This window comes from Phocoena phocoena, chromosome 16 (genome assembly GCF_963924675.1).
Source record: "Phocoena phocoena chromosome 16, mPhoPho1.1, whole genome shotgun sequence".
NCBI lineage: Eukaryota > Metazoa > Chordata > Mammalia > Artiodactyla > Phocoenidae > Phocoena > Phocoena phocoena.
Genome location: NC_089234.1, coordinates 58750964 through 58774329, shown reverse-complemented (window position 1 = coordinate 58774329; position 23366 = coordinate 58750964). Strand labels below are relative to the sequence as shown.

General features: G+C 38.1%; 1 protein-coding gene across 1 annotated transcript in view; it reads left to right on the top strand.

Moving 5' to 3' along the window:
- Positions 1-20926: 20926 nt before the first annotated feature.
- The window catches only part of ADK (adenosine kinase), a 451605-nt gene continuing 449165 nt past the window's right edge, over positions 20927-23366 (top strand). Inside the window, exon 1 of the mRNA XM_065893758.1 lies at positions 20927-20994. Coding sequence (XP_065749830.1) covers positions 20939-20994 — 56 coding nt within the window. The 5' untranslated portion in view covers positions 20927-20938. The remainder of the gene's footprint in view (positions 20995-23366) is intronic.

Below are 23366 nucleotides of genomic sequence, written 5' to 3'. Positions count from 1 at the left end.
TTTTTTGGGTAATACATTTAGCAATGTTTCTTTGAATAACTTTGTCCATAATGAAAACTAAGTAAAATTGCGAGTGTTTTATTTTCATTAAAACTGATCAATTCTTAAAAAAGCAACCCAATTTGTATTGTCACAAATGGACAGTTTTTTTCTTCCACTGTCCATTAAGAACTGAAATGGACCTGAGATGTCACCTGTAACAAACTACCTGGCGTTTCAGATAAGGAAACTGATGGTCAAAGGACACACATTTTTTGGTAGGCCTAGGATTAGAATTCCCATCTCTTTATTCTCTGGCTCCTGAACTTTACTCTGTGGCACTAATTATTTTAGGGAGACAAGTCTTAAGAAATTTCTCTTTTTGGAGTATGGTATAGATTGCTTTAAAATCTTATTTTATCAGTCTTTTCTTTTCTTTTTTTAAATATTTATTTATTTCATTGCACCGGATCTTAGTTGTGGCAGGTGGACTCCCCAGTTGCAGCATGTGAACTCTTAGCTGTGGCATGCATGTGACATCTAATTTCCTGACCAGGGCTTGAACCCTGGCCCCCTGCATTGGGAGTCTTAACCACTGTGCCACCAGGAAAGTCCCAGTATTTTCATTCATATGAAATGAGGAGATGTATTTTTAAGTAACATGCAGGGAAGATATTCCACATTCAATCTTGTGACAGCTGGCTTCTTAAAGGCTGTGCAAAGCTCTAAAAGTGGTACTTATGCTTTTAATTTTTGTCAAGTTAAGATTTAAAATTAAACAAGAAAATCATAGACATTTTATTTTTGTTATTCCTGTATTAAAGAATCTTTACACATGAAAAGATGAGACATTTGTAAAGTAAGCCTAATTCCTCTAAAAATAAGGGTAGTTTTGATGGTTGTGATCTAAAAAGACACAGGTTTTAAAAAAAGCAGGAATAAGTTTTGTATTTTTAAATCATTTCAGAAAGACCATTAAAATTTAATAATACAAAAATTTTATGCTAATAAAACCAACATGTAGTAGAAAATTTATAAAGCAGATCAATATAAAGTCAAAATGACACATAATTCTACTTTCCAGAGAATCCAGTAATAACATTTTGGTATGTTTCTTTCCAGTCTTTTTTCTGTGTGTATACGGCATACATATATTTTTTAACATAGTCAAGATTATACTCTACATTCTTTTTGTTGGATTGTTTTGCTTTTTTCACTTAAGATTATATCATGAACATTTTCCTCCGTCCTTAAAATTTCTATGAAAACATTTTATAGTAGCTTCATAACATTCTTCTGTAATTTATTTAACCATTATTCTATTTTTCCTTATTTAGGGGTATAATACATTTTTGCTATTAATGTGAAAGGAATAACTAGGTATACACATCTTTGTTCATGTTCTATTTTATCTATTATAGTTGCCTATAAAGTGGAATTGGTGACACATTGCCACAAAGCTTTCTAGAAATGTACTAATATATGAAAATACTTGTGTTATTGCACGCTTAACAAACTGGTTGTGTTTGAAGAGAACTTTGCTATTATTTTGGGTTTGGAAGCATTTGTTGAAAAGGTTAGTCTACATGTTTGTTGTGCTATCCATAAACATATTTATTTAACTATTTGGCGTTAGCTATCTAGGTGCTTTTAGTGGCAGACTAACCACATGATTAGATAAAGTAGATAGAATATTTACTTATCTATCTTTCCAAGAGCAAACTATTCTGACCCACTGATCTTGATTCAACTATTTGAATTAGAAGAAAGTTAATGAAGGTTAATAATTCAAATTGACTGCTTTTCCCTAAAGTGAAGAATAGGATTGAAATAAATTGCTTAAAAAATTGATTGAAAGAGTCTTTTAGTGGTTACTCGGTAGCTAACTTTGTGTGTGTGTGTGTGTGTGTGTGTGTGTGTGTGTGTGTGTGTGTGTTTGAGAAAAATTGGGTGGAGGAGAAAAAAAGCATGAAAGGCTGAGGAAAGGAACGTGCTGTGAATTAAAAAAGCTGCTGCCTTTATTTGGAAAAACATGTCTTTTATCTCTACCTGATTGACTCTGAAAGAACAATCACACATGAGCCCTGTTTACTGAAATAGCATTTTTGTATCTGTACCTGCTGAAATGAACTGTTACCTAAGTACATTTTAAGTAATACACTTTTTGAAAGTTGTGTTGACTGATTATGAGTAAAAAAACCAAAGTTTTGATTGTTAGATGCAAAGTGTCACTTCTCAAAAATAAGTAGCTTTTAAAAAATCTTTGAAAGTGATATGGCTTTAATTTGATTGAATATTTGAGTATTGCAGGCTTTTATCGTCCTTAATGACATAGAATATACTGTATTTGTTAAAAAGCAAAGTTTCAAATCTAGCTGTTTTGGTACCACGATTAGTTTTTTGTTAAAAATCAAAAATAGGAGTCAACAAAGTATGTTAGGCATGTGTGAAAGTTCATTTATTTTTCACAAGGCCGAGTGCATGTTAGCTTTCATATCATGCTTCCCAGAGATGTAATTTTAAGAAATGTGGTAACAACGATGTAATAATCATGTCATGTGCTGAGGACTCTATTAGACTTTACTAGAATTAAGTTTTAATCTTCCCATTGCCCTGAAAAGCATGTAATGTGTAAACCGAGGGACACATAGGTTAAGAACCAGCCCAAGGTCATGCAGGAAGTCAAGCAGGGGTTCCAAGTCACTTCTGTCCTGCTACCTTTACAATCTTGCTACTTCCCTTTACAACCTTGCTACTTAGCATGGCCCATGGACCAGAAGCAATTGGCAAAATCTGGGAACATAAAGGAATGCAAAATCTTGACCATAGAGACTTGCTGAATCAAACCTTTATTTTAACAAGATCACTCAAGTGATGTGTATGTATATTAAAGTTTGAAAAGCACCATACTCCATCCCATATTAAAAGTTACATGGAGGTTTTGAAATTTGTTCTAAGGATTATTCCTGGTGTTACTTTAGTTCATGTGGGTTATCTATTAACATTTTCCATGAGAGGAGGAGGCAAACTGTTGAATTAGTCAGTGTCTCCCCTGCTTCAAATTGCTATTCTGCTGCTGCTTTGATTCAGATCTTGTTTAATCCAGAGGAACAATTGACTACTTCTGCTTGTGGACATTTGGTCAAAGTCCCAATCAGCCAAGTATAGCTCTGTTTTTAATAGCCTTTACTCATGGACTGAACACATCAAATTTATAGTACATGGCTTCATTCTAGATAGGATTTTCCAAACTAAAGAGAAAAATGCTAAAAAAAAAAAAAAAGCATTTTCAAAGGAAACTTGAAATCCTTTGGAATACTTGATGTTTCAGATGGTTAGTAAGGAATGAGGGATTTGTATAAATTGGTCTTTACTAATTTCATTTAGTGAGCATAATTATTCTGTCATGGGGCAATGATAGGTAAGAAAAAAGCAAGGCTAACTTAGTAGAACAGCACTGTCAGGTAGAAATATAATGCAAGACATAAAATTAAAAAATTTCTAGTAGCCACATTAAAAAAGTAAAAAGAAACAGTTTAAATTAATCTTAATATATTTTATTTAACCCAGTGTAGCTAAGTATTATTTCAACATGTAATCAATACAAAATTTATTACTGAGATATTCTGTATTTTTTTTGTACTAAGTCTTGAAAAATTCAGTATGCATTTTATATTTACAGTGTCTCAGTTTGGATGCTAAATTTTTCGCAGTTAAAAGGTGAAATGTAGTGCAATGAAAACAAAATTGTGTTTAATGGAAAAATATTTTACCTTTTGGTTTTAAAATTTAAGCTAATTAAAATTAAATAAAAATTCAGTTCCTTCAGTCACAGTATGCAGAATTCAGTATCACATGTTGGATCGTGTTTTTTTTTTTTTTAATTTATTTACTTTATTATTTATTTATTTTTGGCTCGTTGGGTCTTCGTTGCTGTGCGGGCTTTCTCTGGTTGCCGCGAGCGGGGCTACTCTGTTGTGGTGCACGGGGCTTCCCATTGTGGTAGCTTCTTTTGTTGCAGAGCATGGCTCTAGGTGCGCGGGCTTCAGTAGTTGTGGCACGCAGGCCCAGTAGTTGCGGCTCGCGGGCTCTAGAACACAGGCCCAGTAGTTGTGGCTCACGGGTTTAGCTGCTCTACAGCATGTTAGATCTTCCCCCATGGGGGCTTGAACCCATGTGTCCTGCAGTGGCAGGTGAATTCTTAACCACTGGGCCACCAGGGAAGCCTTGGATTGTGTTTCTAACGTAAGTGATTTCACACTTATGGACTTGATCACCATCCAGATGGTTAGTAAATGAATGCCACTGGAGGTTGTGGTCTGTTTATATAAATATTTGCACAGAGAATAAAGAGGGAATAAAAAAAGCTATTTAGGTCATAAAGCGTTTACTGATTATCCTCCATTCTACCCTTCCTGCAGCTGGAATTGATTTACCTGTCTTTTTATTTATTTATTTATGTTTGGCTGTGTTGGGTCTTGACACATCGAACTGTGTCCCCTGCATTGGCAGGCGGATTCTTAACCGCTGCACAAGGAAAGCCTTTTACCTTTTATTAGTGGTTCAGAATCAGTTTCTTAAATCCTTTAACCCCCACTAAATTGTAAGGCTAGCTCCAAGAGTTAGGGTTCTTCCAATTTTTTCCCCTATGGCATTAGATGCTTACTTCAGAGCGCTTCGTACTTTTCAGAAAAGTGAGGAAGTCTGACAATTAGTGTGTCAAGCAGGATAGTCTGAGTGGGCTAGTTTGGCCCAGAGGTTTTAAAACTTTACACGTGTACCTGGATCACCCGGGAACTTGCTAAAAATACCAATGTATGGGCCTCACCTTTCTAGGTTCTGATTCACAGGTTTATAGTGAGACCGTGGACACTTCTGTATTAAATAACTTGTTTTAAGTGTTTCTGAAGTTCAAAAACGTTTGGGGACCACAAGACTCAGCATTTGACTCTTAAAGGCTGCGAGTTCGAATTAAGACATGTGCTGCTGTTGCCACGCGATCAATTCTACCCGGGCTGAGTTTTCCCAGGCGGCTGCTGCTTTTCTGCAGATGGGTTTTCAGGCTGTTAAACCCCATCCCCGAAGACTGCCCTGACTCCGTCCCTGTCCCAAGTCCTGTTAAGGCGACCTGGGCTGGCCGAGGTAGACAGGGCCATGTGACTGATAAGCCGTTTGCCTTTCGGAGCGGCCATTTTTGAGGCGGGCACCCATCCTCGTGCCCCGTAAGCCAGGAGTGTGTGTGGGGGAACTCCGTTACCAGGACTCAAGATGGCCACCGCGCCCGCTAGCCAGCCCGCTAGCCCGCGCGCCGGCACGAGACGCGCGGGCGGCTTGCAGTTGCCCGAGGCGGGCTGGGCTAGTCTCGGGCCGCGGGCCCGGGGCGGAGCGCCCGCCCCTTCCGGGCTCGGCCAATCAGCGCGTGCGGCCGGCTCAGCGGGGGCCGCCCGCGCGCCGGGTATGTGAGGACGCGCTCCCGGTCGCTGAGTGCCTGAGCCCAGGAGCAGTGGCTGTGGTACCTGCTGCGGCCGCCCGTGCGGACGCAGAGCATCGGACGCGAACGCTGTTGCGTGGGGCAAGAAGGTGAAGCCATGACGGCCATCAGGTAATGAGACAGAGCGGCAGCCTAAACTGCGCGCTTGCTGGGCATTAGCCTTCTGGCTGCCGGAGAACTGTCGCCCCTTCTCTTGGGTGTTGTGGAGCCTCCCAATGCCACCGGTCCCCCTCATGTTGGAGGCTCTCTCTGCACTTTTCATATGGTCATTTCTGCCTTCCTCAGAAGTTTTGGGGGCTGAGGCACATGGCGGAGCCCTGCGAGCAGCCGCACCGCTGAGGTGACCCTTACCCAGATTACAGGGTTTGAAGCTTGCAGGTGAGCGTAGTGGGTTTCTCGTGAAAATGTAGCTATTTTCCCTCCCCCGGGATAGCCCGAGGCCTGGGGAAGTGTGACGTGCACAGGGCGTGTCCATGCCCGCGTGTCATGCCCTCTGGCAACTTCGTTGGTGGCCCAGTGCAGACCTGCAAAGTTGGCCCTTTGATGTAGGTAGATTGCCCCCAGGTTGTGAAATTGTGTGTCCCAAAAATGTTTGCTTATGACTGGAATTAGTACTCTGGTTCCTCAGGTACCATCTGTTTACCTTTATCTGAGAGTCACACGCAATGTGGGTTTCATGAGGTGGTAGGTATACAATGAGAGCAATAAAAGAGAGGCCTCCTTCAATTGCTCTTCCGGAGTTTGGAAGGTTCTTTTTTGGTAATGGCGACAGGATAATGGCCCTGTCCAATGTCTGCGGGTAGCACTGAATGAATGTTTACCTTATGCTGATGAAACTATTTATAAAAAGAGGTAAATTGCCTTATTTACTCAGTGTTCTGAACTGCCTCTTTTAAAGTAGACCTTGGCCTTCATTGTCCCAGAGAAAGGGAGGCCCCAGCACAAATGTGAAGAGAATAAAATTAGTTAAATTTTGGTTTGTGAGCTTCTAGCAGCCTAAATCGTGGTGATTTAACGGTTTCTCAGTGGTGAATTTGACTACACAGTGTTTAAGAAATGACTTGAGAACCTGACCCTCAGGGAAGTTAAAGTAAGACGTAACTGCTGAACTGGGATGCGGTTTCTCTTAACTTAAGTAATTCTATAAACACAAAGAGTATTTACCTCATTATGCAGAAGGAGGAATTGGGGTACTGAAATGTGGAGATCAACGTGGAAAGATTTCACAATAAATTGTATTGGGACATATAAGTCTAGCTTTTAATGCTAACAGTATTTTATGATGAATTAGGATTATGCTGTTAAACCTAGTCGGTGCTCCCTCTCCCCACTCCCAACTCCCATCATTGTAGGCGGCTACTAATTAGGAGTGTGGGTCAAATACTGTCTATGTTAAGGGACACTTCTTATGTGGACTCGATATTAATCCATCATATTCCTGGCTACTCTTCAGTGGAGAAAAGCCCAAATATAAAGCTTCTGCCGCTCGGCCAGTGACAGTAGGATGTATTTTTTAAGGTAGGGGTTGAATGGTGGTTGTATTAAAATTTAAAGGTTAATACCAGCCTCATTTGACTTGTGGAAGGATAGATAACTACTAATAGTTACATTTATCCTTGTTTCTTAAGATGTTAGTCTACATTTTACATAGACTTCAACTATAGTGACGTGACTCAAAAAAAGATTTTTAGATATTATCTAAACCCAGCTACCACATTTATACCTGAGGAAACTGAGACCAAGAAGACTTGAGTGCCTTGTGCAAAATCAGTTAGTGGCAGAGTTAGGAACTGAATCCAGATATCCATTATACATTGCTCTGCATGATACCTTTATAAAAACAACATACTACTTAAATTTCCTGAAAAAGCTGCTTCTGTGAACAAAAATTTTAGAGTATTCTGAGAGACAACTATAGTAACTCTCTTGCTTTCCTGTAGTCCTCCAAGGAACTTAATAACTTAGGTTTAGGAGTAGGCAGGGAGACTACTGAAGTTGAAGCAACTCTATATATGTGGTGACAGTTTTAAAATGGTTTGGTAATCCTACAGATACCAGCTGGTTCCCAGTGAGGACTGCATTTAATGCAGTTTTGTCATACCTTTAGTTTTCACGTTTATGATGTTAGGCATATACCCGTTTTGTACCCAGTTTAGCGGTAGCCGAAAGGATGGGTACTGCTTACTTGCTTTTAATACTGGTGAGGAGAATGATGAAGGTCACCAAGCTATCAAAATCTGACTTCGTGTCCATTGTTGTTTTTTATACCACACTTAAAATAATTGCTGCTAAATATAGTAATATGTGACTCCTCGCAATGACTACCACAGAATACATCAGTAGGATTGGAAACCAGTGAGGGCCAGTGGTCAACACACCTAGGTTCTAATTGAGGGTATTTTTCTGAGTTACTGATCTTCTTTTTCTCTTTTTTCCTTCTCTGGACATTTGTTTAATGAAATACTCAGTGATGGTGATAAAAATATGTATTCCACAGCGTTGCTGGTTAGATATGAAAGTGTTCTTATATTTTAAGATGTTTTATAAATGGAGTATTCTCTTCTTGTTGAAAGCAATTTGGTCCCCTTAGAGAATGGTGTCGTCTGAAAATAAATGTTTAAATCTTAGATTTTTTAAACAGGAAGTGAACTGACCTAATTCCCTCATTTTACAGTTGAAGAAACTGAAGCCAAGAGATACTATGATTTGTTAAGGTTCACACAAGTAGTTGCATATCTTGAACTAGAACCCAGCTCTCTAGATACCTAGTTCAGTGCCCTTTCCGGTGTAGCGTTCAGCTATTAGGAATTCCTAAATATGATTTAAATCAAAAGAATTAAAAAAAATTTTAAATCTTTGAATAAGTTTGGCTGGAGAATTTGACTATCTCTTTGACTTTTACTATTATTTGTATTCTACTCTGCTACACCATTACTAATGAAGAGTTTACAGCCTGTAAAACCGATTATCAGATTATGTATATCAGATTCCAGCTTGTCTTCATGTGAGAAATGATAAAACATTTTTAATTGCCCCAACAGGAAAGTTGCCCCTTGAGTTAAAATTCAGGAGACATAGGAAAATGTAGACTGTCAGGACTAGAAGAGAATCTTAGAGAGCATTTTACTTTTATTTTTTCCTCTTAATTTTTTTTTAAAATTTTATTTATTTTTGGCTGCGTTGGCTCTTAGTTGCTGTGCATGGGCTTTTCTCTAGTTGTGGCGAGCGGGGGCTATTCTTTGTTGTGGTGCAGTGGCTTCTCTTGTTGCGGAACACGGGCTCTAGGTACGTGGGCTTCAGTAGTTGGGGCACGTGGGCTCAGTAGTTGTGGCTTGTGGGCTCTAGAGCACAGGCTCAGTAGTTGTGGCGCACAGGCTTAGTTGCTCGGCGGCGTGTGGGATCTTCCCCGACCAGGGATCGAACCCTTGTCCTTGCATTGGCAGGTGGATTCTTAACTGCTGCACCACCAGGGAAGTCACCATTTTACTCTTTTTCTTTCTCTATACTGGACCTTGAGGCCCAAAGTGAAGTGATATATCCTAGTTTGGCAATGATAGAGCTTAAGAGAGAATTTAGGTCTCCTAACTCCTACATTATGCACTTTTCACTGGGCCAACAGTATTTCAAAATACTCCTGTGAATATTGCCTTCCTGACATGAATGTCTCATCTGGTTTTGGGCATTGCTTACAGCTTGAGTTTGTGCCAGGGAAGACTGGGAAAATGAGGTAGGGAGACAGAGCGTTTGCTGTAGAGCTGAGGAACCCAATTCTTTGGCTTTCCCAGACAGGTCAGGTTTGGTTTAAGACTATTCTGGGACTTGACATGACTGCCCTACATGATAATTCTGTAACCACTTCTGTGGGTTAAGCCTACATTGGGAAATTAATGTGGGCTGTGGGTGGGGTCCTAGGGTATTTTTCTCCTAACACTCAAGACTTTGAGGTACATCCAGTAGGATCTGCCAAGCCACTCAGATGGAGAACATTCATATCGAGACTAAATTCTGGCTAAGACTGAAACTGCCTTGTTTTGTTGATTTGGTTTCTTTAGAGCCTTTTTTTTTTTTTTTTTTTTGCGGTCCGCACTGTGGCCTCTCCCATTGAGGGGCACAGGCTCCGGACGCACAGGCTCAGCGGCCATGGCTCACAGGCCCAGCCGCTCCGCGGCATGTGGGATCTTCCCAGACCGGGGCACGAACCCGTGTCCCCTGCATCGGCAGGCGGACTCTCAACCACTGCGCCACCGGGGAAGCCCTCTTTAGAGCCTTTAAACAGAATTTTCAAACTCATTTTCAGGACTTGTGTCTTAAGAATTATAAATTTAATATTACTGTACAAACTTTTTTATGCCATGAGACTTATTAGTGAGGCTAATGAATTTTTAAAATAAAATGAAATTGTTTCATTTATGAAATATTTTGAAGAACTAAAGCAGGAATCCTTCCTTTGGAGAACTGCAATGTCAGCTGTTAATACTTATTTATAAATAGGTCATCTTTGTTTGAAAAAGCATGCAAGGTTTTCTAATTCCAAATCTTTCTAGCCACAGTATTGCTATATTAAGCAGAACTGTCAAAGATGAAATGGAACCAAAATGTCTAGACTGTTTAAATGTTAACCCTTTCTTGTAACATTGGTTAACAATCACGCCTATTTACCTCTTCGTACCTACTCGGTTTTATAACGTTATTTAAAAAAATACTCTATTAAAATGTAAGTCTGAATTCTTATTTTCACATAGCATAGCTGGCTTATAAATAGGATGACCATATGTCCCAGTTTGTCCAAGACAGTCCTGGATCATGCCTTTTATCCTGGCATAATTATTAATAGCTCTTCCTTTATTCTCAAAAGTATCCCATTTGGATAATAAATTATCTAGTCACCTACTTACACACTATAATAATTTTGTTGTAGTAGATTTTGGTTGTTGAAATGTTACTTGAAATACGACCATAAGATGATGGAATATTAGCTTATTTTGGCTAGATTTGGATATTTTTCATTGGTTGGACATTTTTATTGTGTTGAGAGTTCTTACTGTCTCAGAGTAGTATATTGAACAAGAAAGCACATGATTTGAAGTTAGGTATCATTTATTTGTTGTCTGACCTTTGGCAGGTTATAGAACTTTGCTGAACCTTTTGTTTCTCTTAAACAGATAATAGCAATACCTACACTACGGAGTTATTGTGAGGATTTAAAGGCAATAACATACATAAAAATGCTTTATAAGCTGCAAATTGCTATGTAAGTGTTAGTCATTAGTATGTCTCACATGTGCTCCTGAAAGTTGAATTTTAAATTAATGATTTTATCTTTTTTAGGGAACCTTGCTATTTAATAGCACAATCTTTTAGAAGTGTTCTTACTGTAATGGGGAGCAGGGAAATAATAGTTGGAGATATATGTGTCTTTGAGGTTTTCTGGGAAGGAGGGGCAGGAGTTTCAGCATATTTGTATGCTGAAAAGAATGATCCAGTAGAAAGTGAAAAAACAGATGATGCTGGACAGAGGGAAGAGATTATTTCCTTGAGTTTGCAAGAAGGCATGCCAGTATGCACAGGCTTAAGCGGAAGGACTGGCCTTACATAGCCTAAGGGACACAAATATTTTCCTAGTTTGTTTACTTTAAAAAAAAAATACCAACAGTATAATTCATATATAGTAAAATCACAGATCCTAAGTTCACTGTATTTTGGGGAAAAAAAAAGTATTTGTCTAAAACACCACCCAGATCAACTTACAAGACATGTTCATCTCCTAGAAAGTTCTTTCCTGTCTCTTTTCTTTTTTAAAAAATATTTATTTATTTATGTATGTATTTATTTATTTTGGCTGCACCCGGTCTTAGTTGCTGCATGTGGGCTTCTTAGTTGCAGCATGCCGACTTCTTAGTTGCTACATGCCGACTTCTTAGTTGCTACATGCGAACTCTTAGTTGCCGGCATGCATGTGGGATCTAGTTCCCTGACCAGGGGTTGAACCCGGGCCCCCCGCATTGGGAACCCAGAGTCTTACCCACTGCACCACCAGGGAAGTCCCTTCTGCCTCTTTTCAATCAGTCTCATTCCCTGCACCATCCAGGCAATCATTTTCTGGCTTCTATTAGTAGAGATTAGTTTTGTATATTGTATAACTTCACATAAATGGAATCATACGGTAAGTACTATTTGTGTCTGATTACTTTTATCTGATTACTGTTGTTCAGTAACAATTTTGATGTTCATCCATTTTGATGTGTGTGTTAATAGTTTGCTCCTTTTCACTGCTGAGTAAGATTCCATTATATGGATATAGCAACAATTCTGTTGATGGACTTTGGCTTGTTTTCAGGGTTTGATTATTGTAAATGAAGCTGCCATGAACATTCGTGTGGACGTGGGTAAATGCCCAGGTGTGGAATTGCTGTGTTCTAGGGTAGATGTATGTTTAACTTCAGAAACCACCAAACTGTTTTCTAAAATAGAAAACAAAATTCTTTAAACATTCAGTGTTATAAGAGTTCCAGTTACTCCACTTTCTTGACAGTGTTTGGCATTTTTGATTTTAACCATTCTGATGGACGTGTAGTTACATTTCATTGCAGTTTTAGTTCATTGATTGCTAATTGATTATAGACCATTTGCTTATCTTTTCTTTAGAACTCCCAGTTCAGATCTTACCCATATTTGTAAATATGGTATTTGTAAATATAAGTTGTCTTTTTGTTGCTGATTTGTAATTCTTTTGATACTTCAGATATAAGTTATTTGTTAGATATTACAAACAAACATACATACCTTCCTATGTAGTAAATATTTTCTCCCTGAGACATGTCTTTTCATTTTCATAACAGTGTCTTTTGGGAGCAGAAGTTTTAAAATTTGAAATTGAATTCATTGATTGATTTTGTTTATTACCTTTTGGGTTCTTAGAAATCTTTCCTTCTTCCTTATGTTTTCTTCTGGAAGCCTTGTAGTTTCAACCTTCACATTTAGGTCTAAGATCCATCTTAAGCTGATTTTTTGCTATGGTGTAAGGGTTTCCTCAAAAGGATTTTCAGTCAATAAATTAGATAGATGTAGGACTTTTCCTGGACTCACTGTTCTCATCTGTTGACCTATTTGTATATTGTTACACCAATACCACACTTTCTTAATTATTGTAGCTTTGTAAGCTTGGTGCTGTTTCTTTAAATTTTTGATAGAATTTAGCAGTGAAGCCAACTGGGCCTGGAATATTTTTTGGATGAAGGGGTGAAAGGTTTTAAATTACAAATTTCAATTTCTTATTAAAGAAATGATAAATGAGTATTAGATTTAACATTTTTTCCTGTGTCGGTTTTGGTAAGCTGCATTTTTAAAGAAATTTATTCAGAATTGTTGGATTGTTAAAAAGATGTTCATAGTATACTATTATTGCCTGTAGGAACTGTTTTATGTCCCCTTTTTCATTCCTGGTATTAGTACTCCTCCCATGCCTTTTTTTTTTTTAACTTTTTGGGATCAGTCTTGTTAGGGGTTTATCAAATGTATTAATCTTTTCAAAAGCCCAGATTTGTGTTTTGTTGAACTTCTATTTTGGTAATAGTTTTCTATTTCATTCATTCATTCATTTATTTAATCTATTTGGTTTATTTTTGCTGTCATATTTTTATTTTCTTGCTTCTGCTCTTTGGGATTTAATTTACTCTTTTTCCATTTTGTTTTGAGTTAGAAGTTTAGACCATTGATTTTAAACCTTTCTTGTTTTCTAACATGTGCATTTCATATATAAAATGTTCCCCTCTCAGTACTTTTTTAACTAAGTAGTTGTGGTGCACGGGCTTAGCTGCTTTGTGGCATGTGGGAACTTCCTGGACCAGGGCTTGAACCTGTGCCCCCTGTGTTGGCAGGTGGATTCTTAACCACTGCGCCACCAGGGAAGCCCTACATGTGTTTTTAAAGTCTTTAATTTCACTCAGCAATATTTTGAGGCTTTCAGTGTAGTTGTTTTACACATCGTTTATTCAGTAAATGAATATTGCAGTTGTTGGGTGTATTCTATAAATACCAATTAGTTTGTTTTATTTACTTAATTATTAACTATTATTAAATTGTGATATAATTCACATGCCATAAAATGTACCATTTAAAACTGTACAGCTCAGTGGTTTTTAGGATATTCACAGGGTTTTGCCTCCATCACTATCTAATTTCAGAACTTTTCCATCATCCCCAAATGAAGCCTCATACCTGTTAGTAGACTCTCCATTTCCCCTGCCTATCCCCTGGTAACCACTAATCTACATTGTCTCTTTGAATTTGCCATATTCTGGACATTTCATAAGTGGAATCATATATTTGGGCTTTTGTGCCTGGCTTCCTTCACTGAGTACAATGTTTTCAAAGTTCATCTATGTTGTTAAATGTATCAGTATTTCATTCCTTGTTATGGCTGAATAATATTCCATTGTATGTATAGACCACATTTTGTTTATCCATCAGTTGATGGATATTTTTATTTCCACTTTTTGGCTGTTGTGAATAATGCTGCTATAAACATTCATGTCCAAGTTTTTGTGATGTCACATGTTTTGTGGGTTTTTTTTGCGGTACGCGGGCCTCTCACTGTTGTGGCCTCTCCCGTTGCGGAGCACAGGCTCTGGACGCGCAGGCTCAGTGGCCATGGCTCACGGGCCCAGCCGCTCCGCGGCATCTTCCCGGACCGGGGCATGAATCCGTGTACTCTGCATTGGCAGGCGGACTCTCAACCACTGCGCCACCAGGGAAGCCCTGTCACATGTTTTAATTTCTCCTGAGTATATACTTAGGAGTGGAATTGCTGGGTCATATGGTAACTTTATGTTTATTTTTTTGAAGAATTGCCAAACTTTTTTGTCAAGCTGGCAGCATCATTTTATGTCTCCACCAGCAATGTGGATTCCAATTTTTCTGCGTTCTTGCCAATACTTGTTTTTGTCTAGCAGTATCTGCCGAGAGGCTGTATGTGCTTGATGAGGCATACCTTCAGTGCCCAGCCAGGCTTACAATGCTGCCATAGCCTCTATTTCCTGCTTGTGCAGAGCCTCATGCTCAGAGATGATTGCTTAGTACCTTTTCAGGTCTTTCTTGAGCATGCCCACAGGCCAGGGCACATGTATAATACATGGTCTCCTAGATTCTCAGGAATATTCATAACTTTTCAAAACCCCTTATGGATATCTCATGCCCCACTTTTCCTTTTAAGATTTTTTGGTTAGCTGTTTGTCTCAACTGCTTCAGATGGCTGGGGTGTTAAACAATTGCAGCCGATTGTTTTTGACAAATGCCCCTGGGGGAAAAGGCTGTTAGTACTGGGGAAACTCTTGAGTCAGGTCAAATAATGAGAAATCTTGGAGTAGGAGTTTTTCGGGTAACTGCCAGTAAGCTCAAATAATAGCACTTTTCTGAAAATGGGGCTTTGAAAGAGCTCCAGTTCTGTTCCAGCTCATCCAGTGGCTGGTAGGCCCCTGGTTTCCACTGTGTTTTGGGGCTGTTGCTTTTAAGGCTGCCTTGGAGCTGGTTAGGGGGGATGGGAATGGGGCAAGTTAAAATGCCACAAAGCTTGCTGTTTTTACTGAGATTCAGCCTTTTTTTTCCCCTTGAATAAATGCTCCTCAGGTGTTGCAAGCCTTTGGTTAATATGTGGAGTTCTGAAAGTGTTGATTTTGACTTTTTTTGCTAGTGTTCTTGTTGCTTTTATGGAAGAGAGGATTTTTGGAGGCCTTTATTCTGCCATTCCTGATGTTAACACCCTAATTGTTTCTTAAACATTTAAAAATATTCTTACTTTTTCTTTCTTTTAAAATACTTTACAAGTTTTTTGTTTTTTTTTTTTTGATTTTGAAAGACTCGCAAGAAGTTGCAAAAATAGTACAGAGTTCCTATGCACTCTTCGCCCAACTTCTCCCAATGATAAATCTTATAAAACCACAGTATCTTAGCAAAACCAGGAAATTGATGTTGGTATAGTACTATTAAGTTGACTATAGATGTTATTAGACTATCACCAGTCTTTGCATACACTGTCTTTTATTGACATGGTGGTGGTGTGTAGTTCCTCGAAATTTTATCATGTCCAGATTCCAGATTAACACAATTAGGGTATTAAACTGTTCTGTCACCACAGAGAAACTCCTTTGTGTTATCCCTATATGGTCACACCCTCCCCCCCAGCCTTAACAGTTGGCAACTCTTGATCCGTTCTCAGTCAATGTAATTTTGTCATTTTGAGAGTGGTATATAAATAGAATTTTACAGTAGGTAACACATAGATAAGGCTTTTATTTTCACTCACTACAGTGCCTTTGAGATCCATCCAAGTTGTATCATAGTTCATTCCTTTTTAATGCTGAATATTAGTCCATTGTATGGGTGTACCACAGTTTCTTTACCTAGTTACCTATTTATTGAAGGACATTTGGGTTGTTTCCAGTTGTTTACTATTACCAGTAAAGCTGTTATGAACATTTGTGTACACATTTCTGTGTAAACTTAAGTTTTCATTTCTCTAGGATAAATATCCAGTAGTGTGATTCCCTAACTTATTTTTGTGTTGTCTGTTTTACTACTAAAAGAGGGGTGTTACAATTAACTAAGACTGTGAATTTGTCTATTTCTTGTGTTTCTCTCAGGTTTTTTTTTTTTTTTTTAAGTATTTTGAAGGCATTTATTTTGTTTCTTGGTGAATTGACCTGCTTTTTTTTTTGGCGGTATGCAGGCCTCTCACCGTTGTGGCCTCTCCCGCTGTGGAGCACAGGCTCCAGATGCGCAGGCTCAGCGGCCATGGCTCACGGGCCCAGCCACTCCGTGGCATGTGGGATCTTCCCAGACCGGGGCACGAACCCGCGTCCCCAGCATCGGCAGGCGGACTCTCAACCACTGCGCTACCAGGGAAGCCCTGACCTGCTTATTTTTATGAAATCATTTTATATCTGGTGATGTCTGCCTTGTTTGATATTAATATAGCCACTGTAGGTTTTTTATGATTAGTATTTGCATGGTATGTCTTTTTATCCAAGCTTTTTGTTTTTAAACTCTCTCTGTCTTTATATTTAAAGTGTATCTCTAGTAAATGGTATTTTTTTTTAATCCAGTGTGACAGTCTTTATTTTTCAATTGCAGTGTTTATCCATTTATGTTTAGTGTGACTACTAATATGGCTGGGTTTAAGTATACCATCTTTTGTTTTCCATTTATCCTATGTGTTATTATGTCTTTCCTGCTTTTTTTTTCTAAATTGACTATATTTTAATTTTTCATTTTATGTTGTCTGTTGGGTTTTTTAGCTATACCTTGTTGTGTTGTCATTTGGTGATTGCTTTAGGAAGTGCAATATTCATTTTTAACTTACCACAACCTATTTTGTTGTTGTTGTTGTTGTTGCTTTCTTTTTGGCCATGCTGTGCAGCTTGTGGGATCTCAGTTCCCTGATCAGGGATTGAACCCGGGCCACGGCAGTGAAGGCCTGGAATCCTCGCCACTAGGCCATCAGGGAACTCTATTACAACCTATTTTGAATTAGTGCTCTATTATTTGACCTTTGACGTAAGTACCTTTAAAATTTAACCTTACTCTAGACCCAGTCCTGATCTATAGGAGCCTGAGATAAGCAGCAGTCTGTTGATAGAAGTTAGAACCTGGAATCGAAAAATACCTCAAGGCCCTTGTGATTATCATATGCCAGCCATTGAGAATACAAATGTAATTAAGGTTAAAAAAAAAAAACTTTACCTTTTATGTTGAGATAAATTGATTGAGATAAAGTACAAAGCAACCCTTAAAATTGATTAAAAGTTCATCAAGGAACTTAACAGAACCTAGGGAGGAGGAATGAGTAAAACTAAGAGGTGGGCAGCAGTGCCTTAGTTTATAGGAGCTATCATTCGCATTGTGAACTGCACAATGCGAATGAACTTTGGAGTTGTCCAGGGGACAGCCTGTACACTTTTACATGGGAATCCTTAGGTATGAGTTGGGCAGAAAAGATTTTCTAAGAGAGCTGGCGTACGAGAAATTTTAAAAAGGTGAATGGGCGTTTGCTAGGCACAGAAGTATAGGGGAAGGACCTTACAGTCAGTCTTTTTCAGGGCACAGTGAGGTATTATGATTAGAAAACGGATTGTATGTGTTAGAATGGTGAGAGATAAAGTTGGAGAGGCACTGTATTTCAGTGATTGTAATATGCACATTTCTTCACATTTTAACATCTCTCATGCATTTATGCCTTGCAATCTCCATGGGAAGTTGGAATCTTATGATTCATGGCATCTCAGATTTGATGAAATATTGTAGGTTCCAGCTAGACTCAATGTCTTTTATGTTTAAAAAGGCTTTTATATTTTATCCTCTACATAGTTGTAAGGGGAATAACTTTTAAGTGGAAAAATATCATTATTTGTTTAAATAATATAATTCGGTGATATTGTACAGAATTTATTGTGGCTAAAAAAACAGCAGCAGTGTAGGAATTTAGGCGAGGTCTGTAGAGGACCTAGTTAAAGGCAGCGCCAGTCGGGTGTTGTGGGATTCCTGGTAGATGAACTGTTGGAACAAACCAGGAAGATGCAGTTACTACTAAGAATGGTGCTTATTGATGGAGAGAGAGGAATCACATATAAAGTTGAGTTTTCTGAATTTAAAAAGGGGATGATTGCTGTAACAGTTAGGACACTCATCTATAGTGTTTATTCTGGCACCAGATGTAACTAAATATTTTTGCTGACCAGAGGGCTAATCAATATCAGTATATCAATAAACAAGACAAAGTTTTCTCAGGATCTTTTACGTAATGTCTATGTCAGTGTATAGTATTTGTAGGTTGTCTAACAAAATAATAATTATAGTATAGGTTTATGTTGGATGGAGCCTGAATTATGAGACACTTCAAAATTACTGACCATAAAGAAAGAAAGAAGAAGTCATTCAGATTCTTTCATCCTAGCATCCATTCCAGGAAAAAGACATTGCTAACATTTGGAACAAAATAATAATCCTAGTATGGGTTAGTCATAGTTTTTGGCCATAGACCAGCCCCCATCTTGTTCACATCTAATAGGACAAGCTCAAAGTAAATGCTTACTTAAATAGTATCTTCATTGTTTAAGAAGGGTGATACAGTATTTACTGGCGTGGACCCTAGTTTGTATTTAGGAAACTAGCCATTTTGAAGAATTAGTGTTTTTAACAAAGTTAATTTGTCATATTAGAATGAAATCATATAATAGTTTCTCATTTACGTACAGTGATGGAGAGGAAAACGACGTGAGTAGTTTAAACTATTTGCTTTTGGAAATAATTGTATAGTTTTTACTTAACTTACTGTTTGAAGACACCTTTTATCTGCTGTTTTAAATTTTATTGTCCCCACCTCTTACCTTGGCCACTGTTGCTGCAACAGGTTCCACGCAGGCTCCGGACAATTCCAACTTGACAGCATCTCTCATCAAGTACACATGCTGTGTACTTCTTGCAGTGAGGAACAGTAGTCAGTGTATAAGTTCTTCCTCTTTTGTCCTTTACACACGGAGCTCTGAATCACATTTTACATATTCTTGTCCATAAGCAAAGGTTTTGTTGGACAAATAAGTTTAGGAATGAGTTTAAACATGGTTATTGTGATTCAGTGCTCATTTTTCCCCATAATTCTTTGTAGAAACCATAGGTTTTTGTGATTCAGTGCTCATTTTCCCCCATAATTCTTTGTAGAAACCATAGGCCCAGAGAGGTTGAATTAATTTGGTAATATTATTTTTAATAAATTTTCAAATAGAGTGTTATGAACTATTTTGAAAATGCAGGAGATGTGCAAAGGACTGACTTCTTAAAAAGAAGTATCACAGTTACATTCCTTAAAACCAAGATGGGGGCGTTCCTGGTGGCGCAGTCATTGAGAGTCCGCCTGCCGATGCAGGGGACACGGGTTCGTGCCCTGGTCTGGGAGGATCCCACATGCTGTGGAGCGGCTAGGCCCGTGAGCCATGGCTGCTGGGCCTGCACGTCCGGAGCCTGTGCTCTGCAATGGGAGAGGCCACAACAGTGAGAGGCCCGCGTACCGCAAAAAAACCCCCAAAACCTAGAGGGGACCAGTTGGGGGTGGAGAGACTGACACGGGGACAGGAGGATATTTTTTTGTGATGATGGAAATGTTTCATGTTTTGATTTTGGTGGTGGTTACATTACTGTATATATTGAACTGAACACTTAAAAAGTGTGAATAAAAAGAAACAACCAAGCAGCCCCTGTGCTTTTTTAAAGAAAAATAAACAAGTTCTAAGAGTTTTTATTGTTTGACTAATAATACACAAATCAGGCAGAGAAGTCCCTAATGAAATGATGGTCACATTTTACTGTATCTGCCTATTGATCCTTCATTTTCTAAGCACTTATTTTCTTTTTATATTAGACTTTTATTTTGATTACAAATGCCCGTGTGAATAAATAAATGCCTTGTCTTTTATCCCTCCCCCATCATTTTTCTTTAAATAGAAAAAGGGACCAATTTCTCCTAATTGCATATTCAGCCATAGTTGCCCAATCTGTGATTTTAATAAGAGACTGTAATTCAATCTTCTAAATCATTTTACACTATAATTGTAGGCTATACCTTGTTCTCCTAAAGAAACTTTTGGGTATCAGTCCTATTGATATTACTGATAATCTCCAAATGGTGAGGAGGGTAACTGGTATGGAGGCAACTGGAGGAGAGCTTGAGCAAACTAGATACCAATGGGAAATTGCACAGAGGCAAATTTTATTGCATAAACTAGAAGAATGGCCCTCATTGAGGCTGACCCAGCTATGGCCTCTGGTCCATTTCTTGCTGTCAGTTGGTATCAGTTGTGGTGGAGTTCTATCTTTCCCTCAGTTTTGAGCCGTATTGTAATCAGTTATGGAAAACAGACTCCCTCAAAGTCTGTTAAATGTAATTGAAAATTACACTATCTATGATACGCATTGTGAAGGTCCCACCCCAGTCATTCAGTTTTTGAAGGGTAAGGCTGTTGCCTGGATTCCTCTAGGACTTGCTGTATGCTCCCTAATAAACTTTGATTAGTTCAGTATTTTACTATCTAGAGAGAGTTAAATATCTATCATGTTTGTTGAGTATAAAACTTTATTGTGATAGACCTTAAAAAAATTGAATTTAATTAGCTTTAGTCATTAGCTGTTAAATATTGTGGAAAAAAATCACATGATCTGGTTTCTTCTTTTGTTATGTTTTATTTCATCCAATTTAAAAGTCATTCTCTTTTCTAAATGGCTTTGTGCTTCCTCTAAAATGTTGTCCTACATGTAATAGGCAAATCAGAGGTTTAATAAACTAGTATGTTAAGTTTATTTCCAAGGTAAAGTGAAGATATTTATTTTTATATTTGTGCATTTTACACATCACCTTACTTTCAGAAGTATTTCTAACTTGTACTGTATTTTGTGTTTTTTTTTAGTGAAAATATTCTCTTTGGAATGGGAAATCCTCTTCTTGACATCACTGCTGTGGTGGATAAGGATTTCCTTGATAAGTAAGTATTAAGCTCTTCATATGTACTATGTGAAACTTAAATCTAAAGAAAAACTGAAAATTTTAGAATTGAATTTACTGTTTAACATCTTCAATTGGAGGAAAATTCAGGAAATTTAAATCTGATAATAGCAAGTGCACCATTATTATTTATTGAGTAATTGACCGCAGTTTTCCCTGGGAAAACTTAGGTACATTTGTTCATCCCTGTTGCTACTTTAACTTGAAATTTATTTTTTTATTCTTTGCAAGGAAGAAGTATGTGAATAACCTAATGATTTAATTTCCACATTTTAAAATTACTGTCAGTGAACTAAATCTATAGTGGTGCCATAACATATGGGAGAAGGAATAGGATTAGAGAGGGCAAGAAGAATATGTAGGACTTAATTCAAACACCGTGAATCTCCACTATTTCCCCCTAATAATAACTTTTGATGTTGTTAATTTAGCTGAGAAATCATTTTGTTTATTTATCTGTCTGTGATGATTTGGTGCAAGGAAAAAAAAGTACTAAAAAATATTTAATAATGAGAAATTAAGATCCCCTTCCCCTTGAACACCCCAAGTTTTATGCCCAGGGGCAACCATTTAAAAAAAAATATTATTGAGGTAAAATTTACTTAAAATTAAATCATAATTTTAACTATTTTAGAGTGTATGATTCAGTGACTGCTAGGACATTTGCAGTGTTGTACAACCGTCACCACTATCTAACTCCAGGACATTTCATCACCCCCAAAAGAAACACATAGCCATTAAGTGGTCATTTCAGTATTCCCACCTGCCTTCCCCACCTCTCCCCAATCTCCTGGGAGCTACCAGTCTGTTTTCTGTCTCCATGGATTTGCCTGTTCTGGATATTTTATTTCATATAAGTGGAGACATACAATATGTGGCCTTTTGTGTCTGGCTTATTTTACTTAACATGATGTTTTTCAGTGCTCTTCCGTGTGTCATCAAAACTTATTATTAGGGGAAATAGTGGAGATACATGGTGTTTGAATGGTGGATGGATGTTTGAATGGATACATGGTGTCCTACATATTCTTCCTGCCCTCTCTAATCCATGTTGTAGCATGTATCAGTGCTTCATTCCTTTTAAGGCAGAATAATACTCCATTGTTTGTATATACCACAGTTCGTTTATGCATTCATCAGTTGGTGGAGCCATTGGTTGATGGGCACTTGGATTGTTTCGGTTTTTAGCTATTATGAAGAAAGCTGCTGTGAACGTTCATGTACAAGTTTTTGCATGGGTATATATTTTCATTTCTTTTGGGTATATATATTGGAGTAGAACTGCTAAGTCAGGTGGTAATTCTGTGTTTAGCTTTTTAAAGAAGCATATCCTTGCCAAAACATGGTCTTTTCCCTTTTTAAAATTATAGCCATCCTGGGACTTCCCTGGTGGTCCAGTGGTTAAGACTCTGTGCTTTCATTGCAGGGGTCATGGGTTCGATCCCTGGTTGGGGAACTAAGATCCCACATGCTGCGTGGCATGGCCAGAAAAAAAAAAAAGGAGAAAAAATAAAATTATAGCCATCCTAGTGGGTGTAAAGTAATATTGTGGTTTTGATTTACATTTTTCTAATTACTAATGATGCTGAGCATCTTTTCATGTGCTTATTGGCCATTTGTATATCTTTGGAAAAATGTGTATTGAAGTTCTTCACACATTTTTTAATTTGTTTTTTGTGTGGTTGTAAGAATTCTTTATATATTCTTTTTTTTTTTTTTTTTTTTTTTTGCGGTACGTGGGCCTCTCACTGGTGTGGCCTCTCCTGCTGCGGAGCACAGGCTCTGGACACGCAGGCTTAGCGGCCATGGCTCACGGGCCCAGCCGCTCCGCGGCATATGGGATCTTCCCGGACCGGGGCATGAACCCATGTCCCCTGCATTGGCAGGCAGATTCTCAACCACTGTGCCACCAGGGAAGCCCTATATATTCTTAATACTAGACCCTTAATAGGTTTATGATTTGCAAACGCTTTCTCCTATTATGTGGGTTATTTTGACTTTCTTGAGAGTATCCTTTAATGTGTAAGTTTTAAATTTTGATGAAGTCCAGTTTATTTTTTCTTTTGTTGCTGTGCTTTTGCTGTCATATCTGAAAATCTGTTGCTAAATCTAAGGTCACAATGATTTATGCCTATGTTTTCTTCTAGGAGTTTTAGTTTTAGCTCTTAAATTTAGAGCTTTGATCCATTTTGAGTTAATTTTTGTATCAGATGTGTGGTAAGGGTTCACTTCATTTTTTTGCATGTGGAAATCTAGTTGTCCCTGCACCATTTGTTGAAGAGAGTTTTCTTTTCCCCATTGAGTGGTCTTGGCCCTCTTAAAAATCCGTTGACCATAGGTGTTTGGGTTAAT